At 37.7% G+C, this 19558-nt stretch overlaps 1 protein-coding gene across 6 annotated transcripts in view; it reads left to right on the top strand.

Annotated features, from left to right (window-relative positions):
- Kmt2e (lysine methyltransferase 2E (inactive)) overlaps positions 1–19558 on the top strand; it is a 68248-nt gene that overhangs the window by 39042 nt on the left and 9648 nt on the right. For all 6 annotated transcript variants that reach the window (XM_048433491.3, XM_048433495.3, XM_048433494.3 and 3 more), the window contains 8 exons: positions 1602–1832; positions 1936–2066; positions 3664–3781; positions 5036–5145; positions 7308–7572; positions 8437–8535; positions 17916–18080; positions 18747–19055. In XM_048433491.3, coding sequence (XP_048289448.3) covers positions 1602–1832; positions 1936–2066; positions 3664–3781; positions 5036–5145; positions 7308–7572; positions 8437–8535; positions 17916–18080; positions 18747–19055 — 1428 coding nt within the window. The remainder of the gene's footprint in view (positions 1–1601; positions 1833–1935; positions 2067–3663; positions 3782–5035; positions 5146–7307; positions 7573–8436; positions 8536–17915; positions 18081–18746; positions 19056–19558) is intronic.

The following is a 19558-nucleotide window of genomic DNA, read 5'->3' as shown; positions in this document are numbered from 1 at the left end:
TACCTAGTTTTTTGTTACTTGAATTTGTTCTAAGAGAGTAAAGAAGTCTAAACTTTTAAAAAAAAGTTTTCTTAGGAAACTAAAAGATGGCTCAGAAGTTAAGAGCACTAGCTGCCCTTGGAGAGGACCTGGGTTCAAGTCTAAGCATTCACATGGCTCACAGCTGTTTCAGTTTCAGTTCTAGGTGATCTAACCCCACTTTTCTGCCCTCCATGGGCACTGCATACTCATGGTTCATTTACATACATTTACATACAGGCAAAACATTTATACACATTAAATAAAAATAAATTTTTTAAACACTTTTAATTACCAGTACTCTAGTATTCCTTTTTTCCTATTTTATCTAATTGAATACTAGGCTTAAAAAGGAAGTGATAGCTTTTCCAGTACCGAAACAATTCCCTTTATTATATAAAGTGACTAGGAAAATGGAAATTTTCAAAAGCATTACTTCTCCAGTAATTCTTGAGTTAAATTTATAAGATTGAAGAGCTGTAGAAGAGCTGTATTAAAGATATATATCAAGTTATTAGCAGATTGTTGCAGATAATTAAAAAAATAATTTAATACTGAATTTGTTCCTTTAGTATAAAGTTGTGGCTCATAAATCGTCATCAAATAATTTATCAGTAATGTATATATATAACATCCATTTAATTCTTAATATATGTATATATTTATATAACATATGATGACTATTTGTTAGTATATATATATATATTTTTTGGAGTGTTGGTCATTTGATTTAGGGCCTTATATATACAAAGCAAGCATTCTACTGCTGATATATAGCCCCAGTGTCATATAAAATAATTATTGATAGAATAAGCCTATTTCCATCAAAAAGTTGATCAGCATATTATTGTTTGTTGTTCATCATAGAAAAGGGCTGTACTAAAGATTATTTATGTAGAAGATGAGCTGTTGGTACATTTTTGTAATGTGTTACTCTCCACTCCCACCTCCCCCAGCACTGGGGATTGAATCTTAAGCTTTGTGCATGAGTCAGATATTCTATCACTGAGCCATATTCTCATTGCCTTTCACTCTTTTTAATTTTTGGGACAGAGTCTCACTTTGTTGCCCAGATCTCGCCTTGACCTTACTGTGCCTTTAACAGTCCCCTTACCTCAGCATCCTTAGGTAGCTGGAGGTGCTCGCTTGTACAACAAACATTGCCTGGTAGATCGCCTTACAACTAGAGAGGTGACTTGGTGTTTAGGAGTATATACAGATTTATTCAAGCTAAAACATAAACTTGCTGCTATGAAGTAGATAGCAGCAGTATATAGAATCAGAAAGTATTTGGTTTTATTGATATCTTTAAATTGGCTACCATAGCGACAACTCTTGAATTTTTGCTATTTCTATGTAACTCAGCCTTCATGAGTTTCCTAGCTTATTATTTGGCATGTAGAATAAAAATTTAATGACCTAAATTATGACCTTTTAATTTTAATTAACTTAGTTACCAAACACTGTAGTTTTCTATTCTTTTATAGAAATCATTACTTATTTGTGTGCGTGTATGTGTGTGTGTGTGTGTGTGTGTGTGTGCTTAAATTCAGATAGTAATCCTTATTTTGCTATAATTTTAGGGTTCAGCACCAGAAATTGATCCTTCATCTGATGGTTCAAATTTTGTATGGGAGACGAAAATCAAAACATGGATGGATCGCTATGAAGAGGCAAATAATAACCAGTATAGTGAAGGTGTTCAGAGGGAGGCACAGAGAATAGCGCAAAGACTAGGCAGTGGGAATGACAACAGAGACTTGAATAAATCAGAACTGAGTACCAACAATTCACTCTTCAAACCTCCTGTAGAGGTATATATTACTAGTCAAAAAATTGTGGGACTGCCTATGTAGTATGAATGTCTTTGTTTGGAGTGAAATTAACCAATTTACTGTTTACATTTAATGATGCTAGAGCCATATACAGAAGAATAAAAAAATTTTGAAATCTGCCAAAGATTTGCCTCCTGATGCACTTATCATTGAATACAGAGGGAAGTTTATGCTAAGAGAACAGTTTGAAGCAAATGGATATTTCTTTAAAAGGTATGTTTATTTTTTTTTTACCCATGTTGGTTTTCTATAGTTCAAAGTTGTTTCGTTTTTTTTTGTTTCTGTTTGTTTTTTGTTTTGTGAGACAGGGTTTCTCTGCATAACAGCTCTAGCTGTCCTGGAAGCTGATCTGTAGACCAGGCTGGTCTTGAACTCACAGAGATCTGCCTGCCTCTGCCTCCCAGTGCTGGGACTAAAGTTGTGCACCACTACTGCCTGGCGGGTTTTGGTTTTTGTTTTGTTTTTGAGATGTTTTTATTTCTGTAATCCAGGTTGGCCTGCTGTGCCATCTCCCTAATTAATCAATCACTGATTTTTTAAAATACTGTGCCCAGATGCTTGGTAACTTTTTTTTTTTTTTTTGGAGACATGGTTTTTCTATATAACAGTCCTTGCTGTCCTAGAACTTGCTTTGTAGACCAGGCTGACCTCAGACTCATGATCTGCCTGCCTCTGCCTCCCAAATGCTGGGATGAAAGGCGTGTGCTACCACCGCCCACCAATGATAACTTTTGTAGAGTGCTAACATGTAGAGATTTCCCAGCCTCTTGTTCATTTCTGTGTTGCTGAATTTTAAACAAGTAAAAGCAAGATAGTTTTGCTATCTAGGGTGTCAGTCAGAAATTTTCATGACCTAAGCCTGTTGAGAACCTTTCCATCTACTATCTAAGTTGTAACATACTTGCCAGAACTTGAAAAAAATGTTAGTAATGTTCCCATGCTACTACCATTGGAATAGGCTTTGGAGACTTCTGTTGTGGTTTGGGGTTCTTGTTTGAATTAATTTGATCTTCTGATAGCCATTACTTTTCAGAGGTATAGAAATATGTTGCTCTTTTTAAATCTGCTGTTTAACACATTAACATTCTTAGTTTATAACTTGAGTATTTACTTAAGCCATGAAAGATATATAAAATCTATACCTCACATGTAGCATATTTTATCTGGAATCTAGTATAAATCAATTTTTGCCACGCCAAGAAATGGTACTTTAAAAGCACGGAGTTAGCTTGTAGGCAATAGTTTTTCATTTTGTCTCGAAAGAATTTCTGCCTAAAGGGGGTGGGAGAGATGGCTCAGCAGTTAAGAGATTTGGATTCACAGCACCCATATGGTGGCTCACAACCATCTATAACCCTAGTTCCAGGGAACCCAAGGACTTCTGAATTCTGTGGGTACTAGGCTACAAATGGTACAAGACATATACAGGCAATACCCATACACATAAAATAAAAGATTGAGAATTTTATTAAAAAGACAATTTCAACCTTAATTGCTTTTGAATTAGGCAACTTGAAGCCGACACAAGTGTTATTAATTTCAAGTAGGGAAAAGTGGCTTCTGGAATCAGATTGCCAATATTCAAATACTTGCTTTATTGCCAACTGTGTCTTTTAGAAATGTTTTAATCTGTTGTTTATCTATTTGCCTCTAATGAATAATAGGAAATTGTAGAATTTTTGTTGTTTGCTTGTTTTTGGCACTGGGGAGTGAATTGACAATGTTTTCCCTGCTAGGCAAGCACTTTACCACTAAACTATATCCTCTAGCCCTGTTATACTAAAAGCTTTTAATACTTCTTTGTTTGTAGGCCATACCCTTTTGTTTTATTCTACTCTAAGTTTCATGGGCTAGAAATGTGTGTTGATGCGAGGACTTTTGGGAATGAGGCTCGATTCATCAGGCGTTCTTGTACACCCAATGCAGAGGTAAGCTTATTGAAATCTCAGGAGAAATAGGAACACAAAGTATAAAAGTCTGCACCTATTATTTTGTTCAGTATTTTTCTTTTGTCAATATTTAGATGGTAAACACTAATCATAAAATTACTATCCATAAGCTGTACATGGTTGTGCACCCACTCCTTTAATCTCCTGGGAGGCAGAGGCGTTTCAGAGCTAGCCTGTTCTTCATAACAAGTTCCAGGCCAGCCACTGCTATATAGTGAGACCTTGTCTCAATACTTTTTACTTCCTGAGCTATGAAACTGTGATGTTCCTTATAAGAGGGAATATTATATTTCTGTCTATATTGGAGGCTATGCTTGTATGTACCACATAGCTAAACTAAAGTAGACTTAACATTTTTACATTTATTTATAGTGTGTGTGTATGTGTGTGCCTGCACACAGAAATCGGAGTTCAACTTGGAAGAATCAGTTTCCTCCTTTTTCCATGTGGGTTCTAAGGATTGAGTCTAAAAAAGTTTAGCAGCAAGATCCTTTACCACCGGAGTTATCTCATCAGCTCTAAAGTATACTTTATATGTGCTATTAATTTTGAGGCTAAAATTTGTAATATTTGGACATAGACTTGGGACAATTATGTCTTTTTCGTGGCTTACTAGTTTTATAAACTAGTCAGTGCCTTTTTACTCCTCTGTGTGTGTCTGTATGTGTGGTGTTGGAGACTAACTCTAAGATTTTGCACATATTAGGCAAATATTTTACCTAATATTTCTATGCCTTCTATGCTTTGCTTTTATGTATAAAACGGTAATTGAGAACTAAAACAGCTTCATGGGAAGTGAAGCTGTCAAAGAAAAGTATTCTTAGCTGTGCATTAGTGCACACTCATACTCATCCTATTACTTGAAAACCCCACATGAGTGCAGATGGCAGGCTATGGGGGGAGTCCCACCAGTGTACCCGTGAGGACCTTTCAGGTGACAACTGCTATTTGTAAGTCTTGTAATGAATGGCAGTTTTCCATGTCGTGTTTATAAAATGTTCTTAAGAATAGTTTTCAGCTGGGCATGGTAGTGTACCCCTTTAACACCAACATTCAGAAAGCAGAGGCAAGTGGATCTCTGTGTGTTCCAAGCAAGCCTGGGCTTAATTGTGAGACACTGTCTCAAAAACAAACAACAACAACATAACCTAATATTAATGAATAACTCTCCTAATTACAAGATAAAGATGCTCTAAATAGTGTATGGAAGTGTAAAATTATTCTTCTTAACAGGTAAGGCATGAAATTGAAGATGGGACCATACATCTCTACATTTATTCTATACAGACTATTCCAAAAGGGACTGAAATTACTATTGCCTTTGATTTTGACTATGGGAATTGGTAAGTTCAAGTCCTTAAGTGCTTTATGTTGTTTCAAATAGATTGTCTTCATCATAATTTAGACATTGTTATTACTTTTCAGGAGACAGTTAAAAGTGCCTGAAATTAAGTATGCTGTTATCAGGAATCCCATCTTGTTACTTATTTCCTAAACTTTATTGTAATGTGACTGTTCAGACCTTATAATTATTAGCTCTAGTTCACCTATACGGACTTTATTATGTGAGAATTTTTTCCCTTCTCTTTCTTATACTTGAACTTGTTAAACAACTTACTTGGTCATTTGTTATGAACACATAATTTTTTTCTTAAAAACAAGAGATACTGTACCAAGTTTTCTTTGCATTGTAATAGAAATGGTTTGTTGGAGATCCTACAGTAAAACTTTAAGTACTATTGTTATAAAAATGTTTTGTATTGTTCTTAATATTGTTTTGAATTGTTGGGAGGTAAAACAATAATTTTTGGTTAAAAGTATAATATGAAATACTAATGACATAAATATCCCTGTAGTTATTTTCCAAATTAAGAAATAAAGCAGGAGATATAGCTCTGTAGTTAGTGCTTTTCTCTCTTTTTTGAGGGTAAAGAGGATTCAGGCTAGCCTTGGACTCCCTGTGATGTCCTTGAACTCTGAGTGATGGAATTACAGATGTGCACCACACCAACTCTCTTTCACTCTTTTTGAATTCTTTATATACTTTGTAATATTTTGAGTTATAAACATTTAAATTCATTCCTTCCTGTATTTTATTATTTATTTTTATTTGTGTGTGTATGTCAGTGTATACGACATGTGTATGAATGCCAGAGGCCAGAAGAGGGTGCTGCAGCTGGATCTGTGTTGGGTACAGGGAACTTGAGTTCTCTCAGAGTGCTCTTAACCTCTGATCCATCTCTCCAGCCCCATCCTCCTACATGTTATAAATGGGTGACAGACATCATTTCTAAAATTAAAGTGCGCATTACGATTTCCTTTAGTGTTCAGTACCTTTACCATCAATATGTATTTCTACTATTGAGTGAATTTATCATAGCAATCTAGGCTTTTCCCTTTTTTACTTTTATTTGTGTGTATATTTATGTGAACGTATCCACGTGGTTATTGGTTCCTGCAGTGACCAGAAGACTGCGAGGCCTGGAGGTGGAGCTCTGTTATGGTGGTCCCTCTGTGGGTGCAGGGATGCAAACAGCAGGAAGTGATCCTTACTGCTGAGCCATCTCTTCAGTCCCAGGAGATAGGCTATTTTGAAAGCCTGTTAGTAAGCAGCATGTATGTTTTAACATGTGGTGACAGGGGCTTACCTGCTGCCTCAGTGTCTCCAGCTTTTTAAAAGCTTTTAACCTCTGAGAAGGGGGAAGTGTGACATAATGGCTTGTGCTTACTGCTTTAGGAGATTGTCATCTCACGGAAGTATCTCTGGGTTACTCGTATGTAACCGTATACCAGTTTTAGCATTGCTTTGTGATTCCTTAACTCAAGATTGAGACTACTCTACTCACTTAATAGCATCTTAAGAGGAAGCATCTAGAGTCACGGGAGCCTAAGTTTTAAGGCCATCCATAAAATTGAGAGTGTTCATAATTACTGAGAAGATGAGAGATAGTATAATTTTTCAGGCCCTCATTTAAAAGAAAGAAGACTTAGAATTAAGTTTTCTTCAAGGTATCTTTTAAGGAAAACTGGTGATTAAAATCATTCCTTAAAGTATATTGCAAACTAGGTAAGATCTGGTGTTCATCATAGCTAACATTTTTTTTAACTGAAGAGTCAGCATAACACGCTCAGACCAAAATATTAAGGTTTTGCCTTAATATTTACCTTGCACAAGCTACAGCATCCTTTTACTTTAAAACACTGTTCAAAACCAACATCTAAAGTCTGGGGCTACAGCGTAGAGGATTAGCACTTTCCTAGCATATTTGAAGTGTTTGACTTTGGGTTCAATACCTAGTAGCACCAAGCAACATAAAAATCAGTATCTAATACTTTGCTTTTATGAAAAAACATTTATTTTGTCATATTTACCTGGAATTCAAATTAGTAATACATTAAGTCTTAATTGTAATTGACAACGTGCATTTTATGGAGTTATAGCTTTAAAGATATTATGAACTCAGTCTTGTTTTATATATTAATATTTACCTGGTTATCATTTCAGTAAATACAAGGTGGACTGTGCATGCCTCAAGGAAAATCCAGAGTGCCCTGTTTTAAAACGGAGCTCAGAATCCACAGAAAATATCAATAGTGGTTATGAAACCAGAAGAAAAAAAGGAAAAAAGGAGAAAGATATTTCAAAAGAAAAAGATACACAAAACCAGAATGTTATCTTAGATTGTGAAGGAACAAACAACAAAATAAAGAGTCCGGAAACAAAACAGAGAAAGCTTTCTCCACTGAGACTGTCAGTATCAAATAATCAGGTATTGACTCTCCTGATTCTCGAAGAAATTATTTTAAAGAGGAAAATGTCGTATTTAAACACCTTTTAAAGCATAAAATCATTTAATAGTTTAAATATTTCCAGTGCTGGGGATTGAACATAGGGCCTAACACATGCTTGGCAAGTGCTCTATCCCCAGTCCTGTTCTGCTGCTCACTTTGAGATATGACTTCCTACAATAATGGATACCAAATTATTAAACATAACCACGTTAGCCGGGCAGTGGTGGCGCACGCCTTCAATCCCAGTACTCAGGAGGCAAAGGTAGGCGGATCTCTGAATTTGAGGTTTACAAAGTGAGTTCCAAGACAGACTCCAAAGCTACATGGAGAAACCTGTCTCAAAACAAAACAAAACAAAACAAAACAAAAAAACGAGAGAAAGAGAAACAACCAGGGTGACAGATCCTTATGGAGTTGAACTTTTTCCTAAAACTGGGTAACTAAAGACATTCCAGATGGGTGGGTGTTTGTTGTTTCTTTGAGGCTGTATCTTACTCTGAGGCTAGAAATTCACTACACAGACCAGGCTAACCTTGCCCTCAGATTTATCTACTTTTGCCCCTAGAGTACAGCATTAAAGGTGTGTGCCATGTTTAATTAAATCGAACAGTGGAGATTGCTGAAAATTTGTTTTGGAATAAATACAAACATAAAACCATACCGCTATATTTGATAGAAACTTCATAAAACAAAATTGCTTGTGTAAGTTTGATAACTATTTGTTTAGAAATTCAGATTTTAATGGGCTTATTTCACATATTGAATTGTGGTTAAAAGATACAGTGTTTAATTCCTATTTTATAGACTGAGTAACCATTAAATAAGTCATTTCTGTTTTTCAGGAACCAGATTTTATTGATGATATGGAAGAAAAAACTCCTATTACCAATGAAGTAGAAATGGAATCTGAGGAGCAAATTGCAGAAAGAAAAAGGAAGATGGTGAGTTGGGAAGCTAGTGACTGACTGTTTATGGTACCTTGGGCTGGATCAGCTGCTCTTCTACAAGTTAACTACCTCTACACACTTCACGTTAGCAAATTTGGGACTGAGCATTTTTATTTGGCTTTGCCATTACCTCTTTTTGTATTTTTAACTCACTTTTTTTGGGCATTTAAGAATGTATACCACCTTTAAGAAAGAACATTTTTAAAGCCAAGAATTTTTAATAAATTTAATACCACGATTATTATTCAGTATTCATTTTCATTAGCTAAATGTACTACTTCTTTTCATGATTTAAGACAGAAGCAGGGGCTGGAGAGATGGCTCAGCAGTTAAGAGCACTAATTGCTCTTCCAGAGGTCTTGAGTTCAGTTCTCAGCAACCACATGATGGCTCACAACCATCCGTAATGAAATCTGGTGCCCTCTTCTGGCCTGCATGGATACACGCAGACACAACACTGTATACATAATAAATAAATATAAAAACTGTTAAAAAAAAAAAAAGACAGAAACAGAACTTTATGCTTTGTATTAAAGCTAAGTCAGGTAAATGACTTAGCAAAACTTCCAGTTTCTTTAGTAGCCACTGCATCTGTATTCTCACAGTGTAATCATAAACGGAAGCTCTATCTCCCTCATGATTTATCTGCAAATGTCAGTATAAATGTTGAACAAGAAACTGTAAATCAGTTTTCACGGCAGAGTGTGGTGACTCACACCTGTAGTCTCAAGAATTTGCAGGAATGAAGCATTAGGATTACCATGAGGTGCATAGATAAGTAAATGCCAGGACTGGGGTATAGTTTTGTAAAATAGCACTTGCATAGCTTGTTAGGGCCTGGGATGACCTGATACCCCCTCCCCCCCCACACACAAATAGTTAATAATGGCAGTTAACTTTCAATATAATTTCTGGCTTAAGAATTAAAAAGTAACTTTACAAACTATAATGGCCTTAGTGTAGGTTTCCCACATTCTTTTATGTTTGTTGATCTTGGAGTTTTCATACTTTTTATTCCATGGGATCTTATGTGTTACATATAACTTGAGGGGGGATAGTGGATCTTTGTAGACTTTCTAAAATCATGATGGTGGTCATCCTCAACTGATTGCTAACATGCTTGCATTGGGAAAACAATAGAGACCAGTTTCATAACTTCAGGTAAATAAGGGTGAAAGATTGGAAAAGGTTGATTCCTACATCTAAAGGGATTATCACAAACTTTTTTAAAGATTCAATTATTCCTTAAATTACTTGTACTTAAATTACCTATGGCCTGTGTGTGGGCACACACACATTTTGCTTGCATGTATGTATGTACACTGCATGCATGCCTGGTCCCGTCAGTGGTCAGAAGAGTACCATCAGCTCCTTTGAAACTGGAGTTATGAATGGTTGTGAGCCGTGTGGATGCCGGGAACCAAACCCAGGTCTTCTTGATGAGCAACAAATTCGCTTAACCTCTGAGCCATCTCTCCAGTATTTTCAGTATTGTTCATTCCCCAATTGGTGCACCTTTGAATTTGTATTATTTCTGTAGAAGCTTTTGATCAGTTTACAGTAAAGTATGGGTTTTGGGGGGACCATATACTTAATATAGAAGGAACTTCTTACTGACTTTAAGAACTATAATAGGCAGCTGGTAATAGGAGTAGATGCCTGTAGTCTCAACGTTTGGGATGTGGATGATGGATGTTTAGGAGGTCAAGATCATCCTCTACTATAAGTCTGAGGACAGCCCGGTGTACATGAAACCCTGTCTCTCTCCCACAAATACATACAGCAAGGACTTTGGGAAAAATAAGATGGCACTGGAGACTTTAATATGTCCACATAATTTTATTCAGATTGCATTCTTATCATTATGGTGCTACTTTTAAAAGGTCAATCAAGCCATGCTTGATGGTACATGTCTTTAATTCTAAGGGAAGTAGAAGCAGATGGATCTCTTGAGTTTGAGGCCAGCCTAGTTTTACATAGAGAGGTCCAGGACAGCTGGGGCTATAGAGGACAACCCTGTGCCCCCACCTCATGTATGTTTATATATGTATAAACACATACACCTCTTAATGCTCCTAAGTGTTAGAACTTAGAACATCCCTAGTTTTAGATTCTAGAAATTAGATACTTGACATTTTAAAAACTCAGTGTAGAAAACTGCATTGTTTAAACTTGCTTGTGACCCATTTTAAGGTAATGTGAAATTCTAATCTTTAATGTATTCATCCTAATAACCACCACTGACGTGACTGGAACTGAAAGTTTGTTTATGGAAAACCTACATGAATGCATGATATCATTTCCAAAGATGTGAAATGAAACTTAAAACCTTTGCCTCCTTGACCCTAGCTCCAAGATCATTACAGTCTTAATTCTAACTGAAACATTACTTTGATGTTTAGTTTACTGATGTAAATAGGTCCCTAAACAATTAATATGTTTTTTCTTCTCAACGTCTTATTTGACTTGGGAAAAAATAATTTTGTAGATGCTATCATTTATACTGGTTATATTAATACCAGCATTTGGGTAGAAGAGAGCAAATGGAAAAGTGTCAACTTACAAAGGAAGTAAAGTACAGATGGTAGTAATACTTCTGAGAAATTTGTGTCAAACTGATGAAAATTTTCTCTCATGCAAGGCTGTCTCAAGAACATTATGGGCTCCTTTAGGAACTACTCGCTAATATGTTCCATTTACCATATCTGGATAAAGAGGAATCAGTAATTCTTTGCTTCAAGACAAATTCCGTGTAATCTTTTGTAGTAAGATTTTAGCAAGCAAAACAGAATTGTTTTGATTTTTAACCTATATAAATAATACTTGCTCAGTTTTAGTAAATATATTGGTATGTGAGGGCATACTGTGTGGTGTCTTACTATGTGACTGTAACTGCCTGGAATGTTCTGCCTTGCGATGCATATAATAGTCAAACAGCTTAAACTTGGAATCCATGGAAGGTGACTCAAGATGGTCTTCACACTGAGGCAGGAATCTGATAATCAGTGAAGTTAGGCGATCTCGAGACTTGCCAAAGAGGAGTGTCTAGACTTGTGTGATTCTTGCTACATGAACTCCTTGACAGCACAACTACCCATAGCCTTTATCAAAGACTGGTCCTCCTGTCCTTGAGTGTGCAGCTTCAGGAAGGACAAAGTCACATGGAACTGGATTGGTGTGGGAGGAAAGGGACATTAGGCTAGGCATCCAGGTAAGCCTAACTAACTCTGGTATCAGTGGGGTGACAGACAACGTTCACAGAATAAACAAAGTTATTAGATTTTTTTTAATAAAAAAATACCAATCCAAATTCCCACCCCACCCCCATCTAATCCTATGAGAGGGTAAGGCATTTTGCTTTGTGGAAGGTCCAAGGCCCTCTCTACTATATCTAGGCTGAGCAAGGCATACATCCATACAGAACAGGATCCCCAAAACTAGTACATGCAGTAGAGATAAATCCCAGTGCCATTGCTAGTGGCCCCTCAGTCTGTCCCAGCCATACAACTGTCAACCACATGCAGAGGGACTAGTTTGGTTCTATGCTTGTTCTTTCCAGTCCAGCTGGAGTTGGTGAGCTCCCATTAGCTCAGGTGAACCGCTTCAGTGGATGAACCCCTCATGGTCTTGACCTCTTTGCTCATATTCTCATTCCTTCCACTCTTCAACTGAACCTTGGGAGCTCAGGCCAGTGCTCCAATATGGGTCTCTGCCTCTGTTTCCATCTGTTGTTGGACAAAGGTTCTATTGTGATATTTAAGATAATTATCAGCCTGACTACAGGGCAAGGCCAATTTGGGCACCCTCTCCTCTATTGCTTAGTTGGGGTCATCCTTGTGGATTCCTGGGAATTTTTCTAGAGCCAGGTTTCTTGCTAACCCCATAATGGCTCCCTCAATCAAGATATCTCTTTCCTTGCTCTCATATCTGTTCTCCATCTCAACTATCCCATTCCCTCAAGGTCTCCTCAACCCTCCCCTTCTTCTATCCTTCCTTTTCCCCCCACCCCCAAGCTCCCAATTTTGTCAGGCAATCTTGTCTGTTTCCAATTTCCAGGTGGGTCTACATATGTTTTTCTTTCTAGGATCATGAACTATAGGCTCAATGTCCTTTGTTTATAGCTAGAATCCACTTATGAGTGAGTACATACCATATTCATCTTTTTGGGTCTGGGTTATCTCACTCAGGATAGAAACATAAACTTCTTATGAGAACTTGTTTGTCATAACCCCAGCTGCTAAGGTGGAAAGAGTACTTGGCTTTTAGAATAGAAGCATCTTAGTCATCTTAGATATGAGCCATTTAGAAAAGACAGACTATGAGGACAAGGTAAATGAAATTTAGTCACAGCCGAGCTAAGGTTTGTAGGCTTTGCCTAGAATTATGCATGATTCTCAAATTTCTGAGGCTTCCTATAGAATGTATTTCATAGACATCTAATTTGATGTCTGTGAAAAAGTATGTTGTCACTTAGAAATTCTGTTGTTAAGCCTTATCTGCACTTGAATGCCTTGCAAATTTTTGGGGTGCATGATGACTCTTATGGAATTCCTAGTTCTGAAGCATTTATAAGTGACTTAACTTAGAAAAACAGGTTAAAAGGAACCAAATTTTATTATTAAAGTATGAAAGCAAATTTGTTGCCAGAAGAATGAGGATTTCATCCTCACTCACCACTGCTTTCTCTTTATGACTAAACTGACTTGACTAATTTTTGATTAGTAATCATCTTTGTTAAAATGATATGGTCAAACTGAATACATTTATTTTTATAGTCTGTCCAAACAAAATGAGGTGGTTATGGTTTAGCTGCCTTGTAATAAATATTTAAAATCTTTAAATGCTTCAAATTCATACCTCTTCACACAGAAGTAACCTATGTTTTATACAGCATACAATTATTACTCATTTAAGAAAAATATAAGTGCTTGATACATAAGTGCTGGGCGCTTCCTTCTCAGGGTCCCTCGGCGTCCCGGGTTTCGGCACCAGTTGCGACGCGCTTCCTGACCAGCAGGAATGAACGCCACTAAAAACGAGAATTCCTTCCCTGGTCACGTCTTTATTCGGAGCATTTGGTTGAGGAAAATTGGGGGAAGGGAAGAGAGAGCAGGGACAAGAGAAAGCTTAGAGAGAGCAAGTAGAGCCCAGAGGCAGCTGCTTTTAAACGGTGGAGAGGCTTGAACGCTGTCCTGATTGGTTAATGCCATTCTGCTGGTCTGAGCATGTGCAAGCAAGGGTGCAGGCCTCACGTGGCTAAGCCAGGTATGGACTTGTATACCTCCAAACTGCAGGACCACCTGTGCCTCCAGGTGGCTTCCTACACATAAGTAGGTTTTACCTAGGTGGATAGAGAAGGCAGAGCAGCTCTCATATAGAGAATGGGCTTAGTGAGTCTGAATGTCAAATAATGGGGCTGTTAGGGTGTGTTGAATTGTGTGATAGAGGAAACAGGAATACCATGCAACAGTGCTTGCTACTTCGGAATGATTTTTATTCATAATAATCTGTCATCTTTAAAGTTCATTTATCAGTTCTAATTGCTGTTTAAAAGGGGTTTGGGGAAGCTTGTATTTCTAAAATAAGGAGTCTTTTTTTTTTTTTTTAAGGACCTCTTGGTAGGTGCTCTCTGGTTTCATCTTCTGCCTCTTGCAGGCAGTTTTGTGTTTCTCAGTTCTGGAATTAGGGATATTTTACTGTTGGAATATTTTCAGCCCCTGGGTCCTGAGACTGAGGGAGGAAGACTGTAAGGCTGCAGAGCTGTGCTTTCCCCAGGCAGGAGTATTGTTCTTGAGGATGATTTTTGTTTCAGAAAAGGCACATACTTACAAGGTAAAAAAGCAAATCAAGAGCAACATACATTTATTCTTACACCAAGTTTACCTTACTTATGTTGCTCAGACTCAAGGCTTATTTTCAGTTGTTTCAAATGAGTTACACCTTCCACGGCGCAATTAATTTTCCATAGCAAGATGGCTTAGTTGGTGAAGGCATATGCTGCTAAACCTAAATGACTCTGGATGCAATCTCCAGGACCCACATTGTGGAAGTAGAGAAGTGACTCCTTCAGCACGTTGGAATGTATACCACTCCTTCCCATTCCCCGCCCCCTACACATAGATAAACTAAAAATTTTGAATTAACACCCAAGTGGGAAGAGATATGAAACAGATTATTATTTTCTTCTGCTTACAAGAAATTATAATACTGAGATATAATATACTAAGAAGTATCAAAAGAATAGTATATAGGCAGGTCATGTGGAATATCCCACATACTCTAGCTAACACCTAACTAACACTCCAGCGTAACAGTATATCAGATCCAGTTCTGAATTGGAATGTCGGTTTCCCAGCTCACAGATAATGAAGTAGCTTTGGACTCGGATAGGGTCATGGCTTGTATCACAGTTCTAAACTATAACCATTAGAAACTATACAGAGTCTTGCTAGGGTTATTTAGTATGTTCAGTATTTGTCTCCTCACCAGCTCCAGTTCCCTATAAACTATATCAGGTTTGAGCTAACATACTTTTCAGAGATGCATCAGATACGGTGGTGAATATAAAAGCTGTATGAATTTGGGCTGGGCATGGTGGCCTTTAATTGCAGCACTTAGGAGGCAGAGGCAGGCAGATCTCTGTAAGTTCAAGGCCATCCTGGTCTAGTATTGAGTGTTTGGCTACACAGAAAGACCCTATCTTTTAAAAATAAATATCTGCTAGTGGTTTTTATTCATTCATCCAATCATTTATTCTCAAACATTTGTAGAATTTTAAGATAAATCTTAAAAGTTGTAGAATTTTAAGATAAATCTTAAAAGTTATTAGGAATTTGTTTAGTACTTATTTTATTGCTATGTAATAAACACATAAAAATGTGGTAAGCCTCATACTTTGTGTAATAGGTAATGATTACTTAGAAAGATGAGTGAGTTAGTTATCTGGAAACTTGTAGATTATGGAAAGGCACTATGTTTGTCTTCCCTACATACATGTGCACTTTTGTTCCCTTGGTAGTATGTAATGTGACATATTTTAGAACTTAAACACTAAAGATGAGGAACCACGTCTAAAAGGTTCTGTTTAATCAGCATGGAAGTTCAAACTTCACTGAGTCTAGCTCTTTTCTTCATACAGTTCTATCTTGGGTCGTCAATCTCACAATCCAAAAGAAGGAAATACTGGATTATGTCAAAGAAATCAAGTTCTAGGATAATTAAATAAAGAAAATCTCTTCCGTGGGTGTCTACCTAGAGTTACTCACACATAAAAAGGGTCTTGAGCATCAGTGGTTTATAGGAAGTCCTGCTGTCTATGTGTTGCTTTTATTGGATAATGAATAAAGAAACTGCCTTGGCCTAGTTGATAGGGCAGAGCTTAGGTGGGCGGGGAAGACAGAACTGAATGCTGGGGGAAGAAAGGCAGAGTAGGAGAGAGATACCATGGAGCCGCCAGAGACAGACATGCCGAATCTTTCCCGGTAAGCCACTGCCACTTGGCAATACACAGATTAACAGAAATGGGTTAAATCAAGATGTGAGAGACAATAAGAGGCTAGAGATAATGGGCCAAGCAGGGATTTAATTAACACAATTTCTGTGTGGCTATTTGGGGCTAAGCAGGCCCTCTCCCTACAACAGTTGGCACCCAATGTGGTTGACTACATCCACATAAAAACCTGAGGAAGCTTGAAAAAGAATTCTAGAAAAAAATTACAGAGTTTAACACAGCTTTTTGCTGTTTGCTGGTGGCGTGCCACAGCTCCTTTAAGAGAGGTTTTCCTAATTGAGAATCCTTACTGCTTGCTCCTGTAGAGGGCTTGGGTTCATTGCCCAAAACCTACATCCGTGGCTCACGACGGCCTATAACTCCAGATTTTGGAGATCACATGACCCTTTCTGGCCTCCAGGGGCTATGTGCATAGTCCACAGAAACTCAAACAGGCAAACACACACAAAAATTTATACAGACAATTTTTTGTAAACAAGCTGTTTCTTCTTAAAAATATTTTCCCTAAGTTTTAAAAGCGTTTTTGAGAAGAAACAATTATGGTAGATAAAATCTCCCCTCCCACCAGGTTCAATAGGTGAGGTAATTTTAAGAATTACTTTTGTGAAGTCTAGATTTCTAAATAAAACTTTTTAGAAATAGAGGTGTTTATGGGGGATTTAAAGAAATTAGTAAGGTAGAGACAGAAAATTGTCTTAAGAATTTGGCTTTAAAATCTTCAGCCCCAGTGAAGAACTGAAACCATGTTTTGAATTTCCCACTCCAGGGTGTGTGAGCAGATGCACTCTTACCTCTGTGGAAATTAAAAAGTCCTTTAAAGCAGTTGAACTATGTTAGCACCTCTATTCTCTTACTGAATATGTTTACATACAGGAAAGAGTAAGCAACAGTTATCACTGCTTGAATCTCAGCCAGGCATGACTGGAATGAAAGCTGAAGCTCCAGTGCTGCAGTCTTTGGCAGCCAGATCTCGAGTCCTTTCTTTCTGCCCCACATCCATGACAAATGGTTCTGAGCCTTAGGACCTAGTTCTTTGATTTGGAGAACTGGATAGTTGATGAACCTGCTTACTGGTTCTGGTTCAGAGCATAAGCATTTGCCAGGCCCTCTGCTCAAGGCTCTGGGTTTTGCTTTTAATGTTCTCTCCCCAGAGAACTGAACTCTTCTGTCCCCTCAGCCCTTGACATGTAAGGAAGGAAGAGCAGGAGGTGGAGAAATGCCTTCAAAGAACTGTCATGGAGGGCACGAGGGCGAGTAAACATTTATGATTGCCTGCTATCTTTGAAGTATTGTTTCAAAGCCCCATGTTTTCTATTGGAACTCAGTAACCATCCAATGAAGTGTTGAGTGTTGTATGAGCTCTTACAGTCTCAGAAACATCAAAACTAATCTGCCAGGGTGACAGCTATTCACTAAAAATTAAGACTTTGCCACAGTATAACAATACATTGACTCCTTAAGTGCATTTGAGTTTTTCTTCTTCAACATACTAATTCCTTAAGGATTTTCAGTATTTTTTAAAAGGCAGACATCTCTTTAATAGATTTTAATTTTAATAAATTTAAAATTTTAATAATTTTTTTGGTTTGGTAAAACAAGTTAGTTTTTTTTGTTTGTTTTTTAAGGCTTGTTCGCGCTATTGTCCTTTTTGGCATACACTCATAAAAACGGTTCACTGAGATGAAGTTTGAAATTCATATACATACATGCTGAATAGCTGTAAACTGTTCCTCCGTCCTACCAAAAATAGATTTGTTATGCTAGCAGTATCACAGCAGTTTTTAAAATCTGTCATGAACAACTGACATATAGAATTTTTCCTTTGGAATAGTGATATTATTTACTTCAAATTTAAATTCCATAGACAAGAGAAGAAAGGAAAATGGAAGCCATTTTGCAAGCTTTTGCCAGACTTGAAAAGAGAGAGAAAAGACGAGAACAAGCTTTGGAAAGGATCAGCACAGCCAAGACGGAAGTGAAGCCCGAGTGTAAAGAACCACAAGTTATCACTGATGTCGACGTTCTCCAGGTACCCTTACTTAGGTTTACACAGTAGAGTTACACTACAAAAATTATGTCTGTATACTTGCATAGTATTGCATATATGTAGAGGTCAGTTCGTCTCCTTGGTCACTGTGAATTTCTGGGGCTCAGTGCCGGTCTTGAGGCCATGCACATGTGCTTTACCTGCTGAATGATCTCCCCAGCCCACAGATTTTAAATAATACCCAATATTAGCCTTCTAAATCATTTTCAAACCTTATGGGAAATTTAGACTTGAAACAAGAATAGATTTGCCTTGCTTCGAAGTAAGAAAGTGATGAATTATTTTGGTTTGTTATCAGAAGCTGGCTAATCCACTTAAGCTGCTACATGCCCGCAGACAGCACCTGTGTGGTGGAGGAGAGAACCGGCTCCCACACACTGCCCTCTTACACGCACACAGAAAATAGTCTGGGTAGCCCTGGCTGTCTTGGAATTCGCTCTGTAGACCAGGCTGGCCTTGAACTCAGACATCCACCTGCCTCTGACTCCTAAGTGCTAGGATTAAAGGTGTAGAACACCACCATCCAGGCAAAAATACATAGTTTTTTAAAAAAGGATTCTGGAAAGCTAGCATTTAAAATAGATAATGCCATAATTAAAACTGAACATATCTCTAAGCATCAAAAGTGCCACTTGTATTTTTAACTAGGAACAAGTAAAAGAAGAAACTGCTATCAAGCCAACCCCTGCTAAAGTGAATAGAACTAAGCAGAGAAAAAGCTTTTCTCGCAGTAGGACCCATATTGGACAGCAGCGTCGGAGACACAGGACTGTCAGCATGTGTTCAGACATACAGCCCTCTTCTCCTGACATCGAAGTTACGTCACAACAGAATGAGATTGAAAACACTGTACTTGCTGTGGAGCCAGAAACCGAAACTGCAGTAGCAGAAATAATTACTGAGGCGGAAATTCCAGCACTTAATAAATGTCCCACAAAGTACCCCAAAACAAAGAAGGTATGACTCCTAATGATAGTAAGAGCCATTTGTAACAAGTGCCTCTTAACTGAAGAACTGTCTTAAAAATTCAGTTTACATGTTACACTTGTACATATTTGATTCAGAATTAGAAGTACCAAATTGTCAAGAGCATTAGTAATTTGTATTATGAAGATTAAAGATAAAGACCTTTAGTATTGCAGTTAATGATTTCGCCAAGTAAGCTTTTCTATCAATGTATAAAATACTCATTAAAATATACCTCCTCTCTCCCCCACCTACGGGTCTAATCTAGGGCCTTGGGAAGGATAGGTAAGCCCTAACTCTACCCCAGAGCCACAGCCCAACCCTGCTGCACTGTCCATCCTACTGCTCCTCTGTGTAGGTAGATGTGATGGACGGAGACTGTGGTGTTGGTGTCTGTCTGTGGGGTCAGAGATAAGCTGCCGGAGTCAGTGCCAGGCATGGCAGCAAAGCTCCTTTGCCACTGAGCCATCTCACTTCGGCTCATTGTGTTTATA

Source organism: Myodes glareolus, chromosome 27 (genome assembly GCF_982192425.1).
Source record: "Myodes glareolus chromosome 27, mMyoGla1.1, whole genome shotgun sequence".
In the NCBI taxonomy this organism is placed as follows: Eukaryota; Metazoa; Chordata; class Mammalia; order Rodentia; family Cricetidae; genus Myodes; species Myodes glareolus.
Note: the sequence above shows the minus strand (reverse complement) of the source record. Positions and strands in the feature narration are given on the sequence as shown.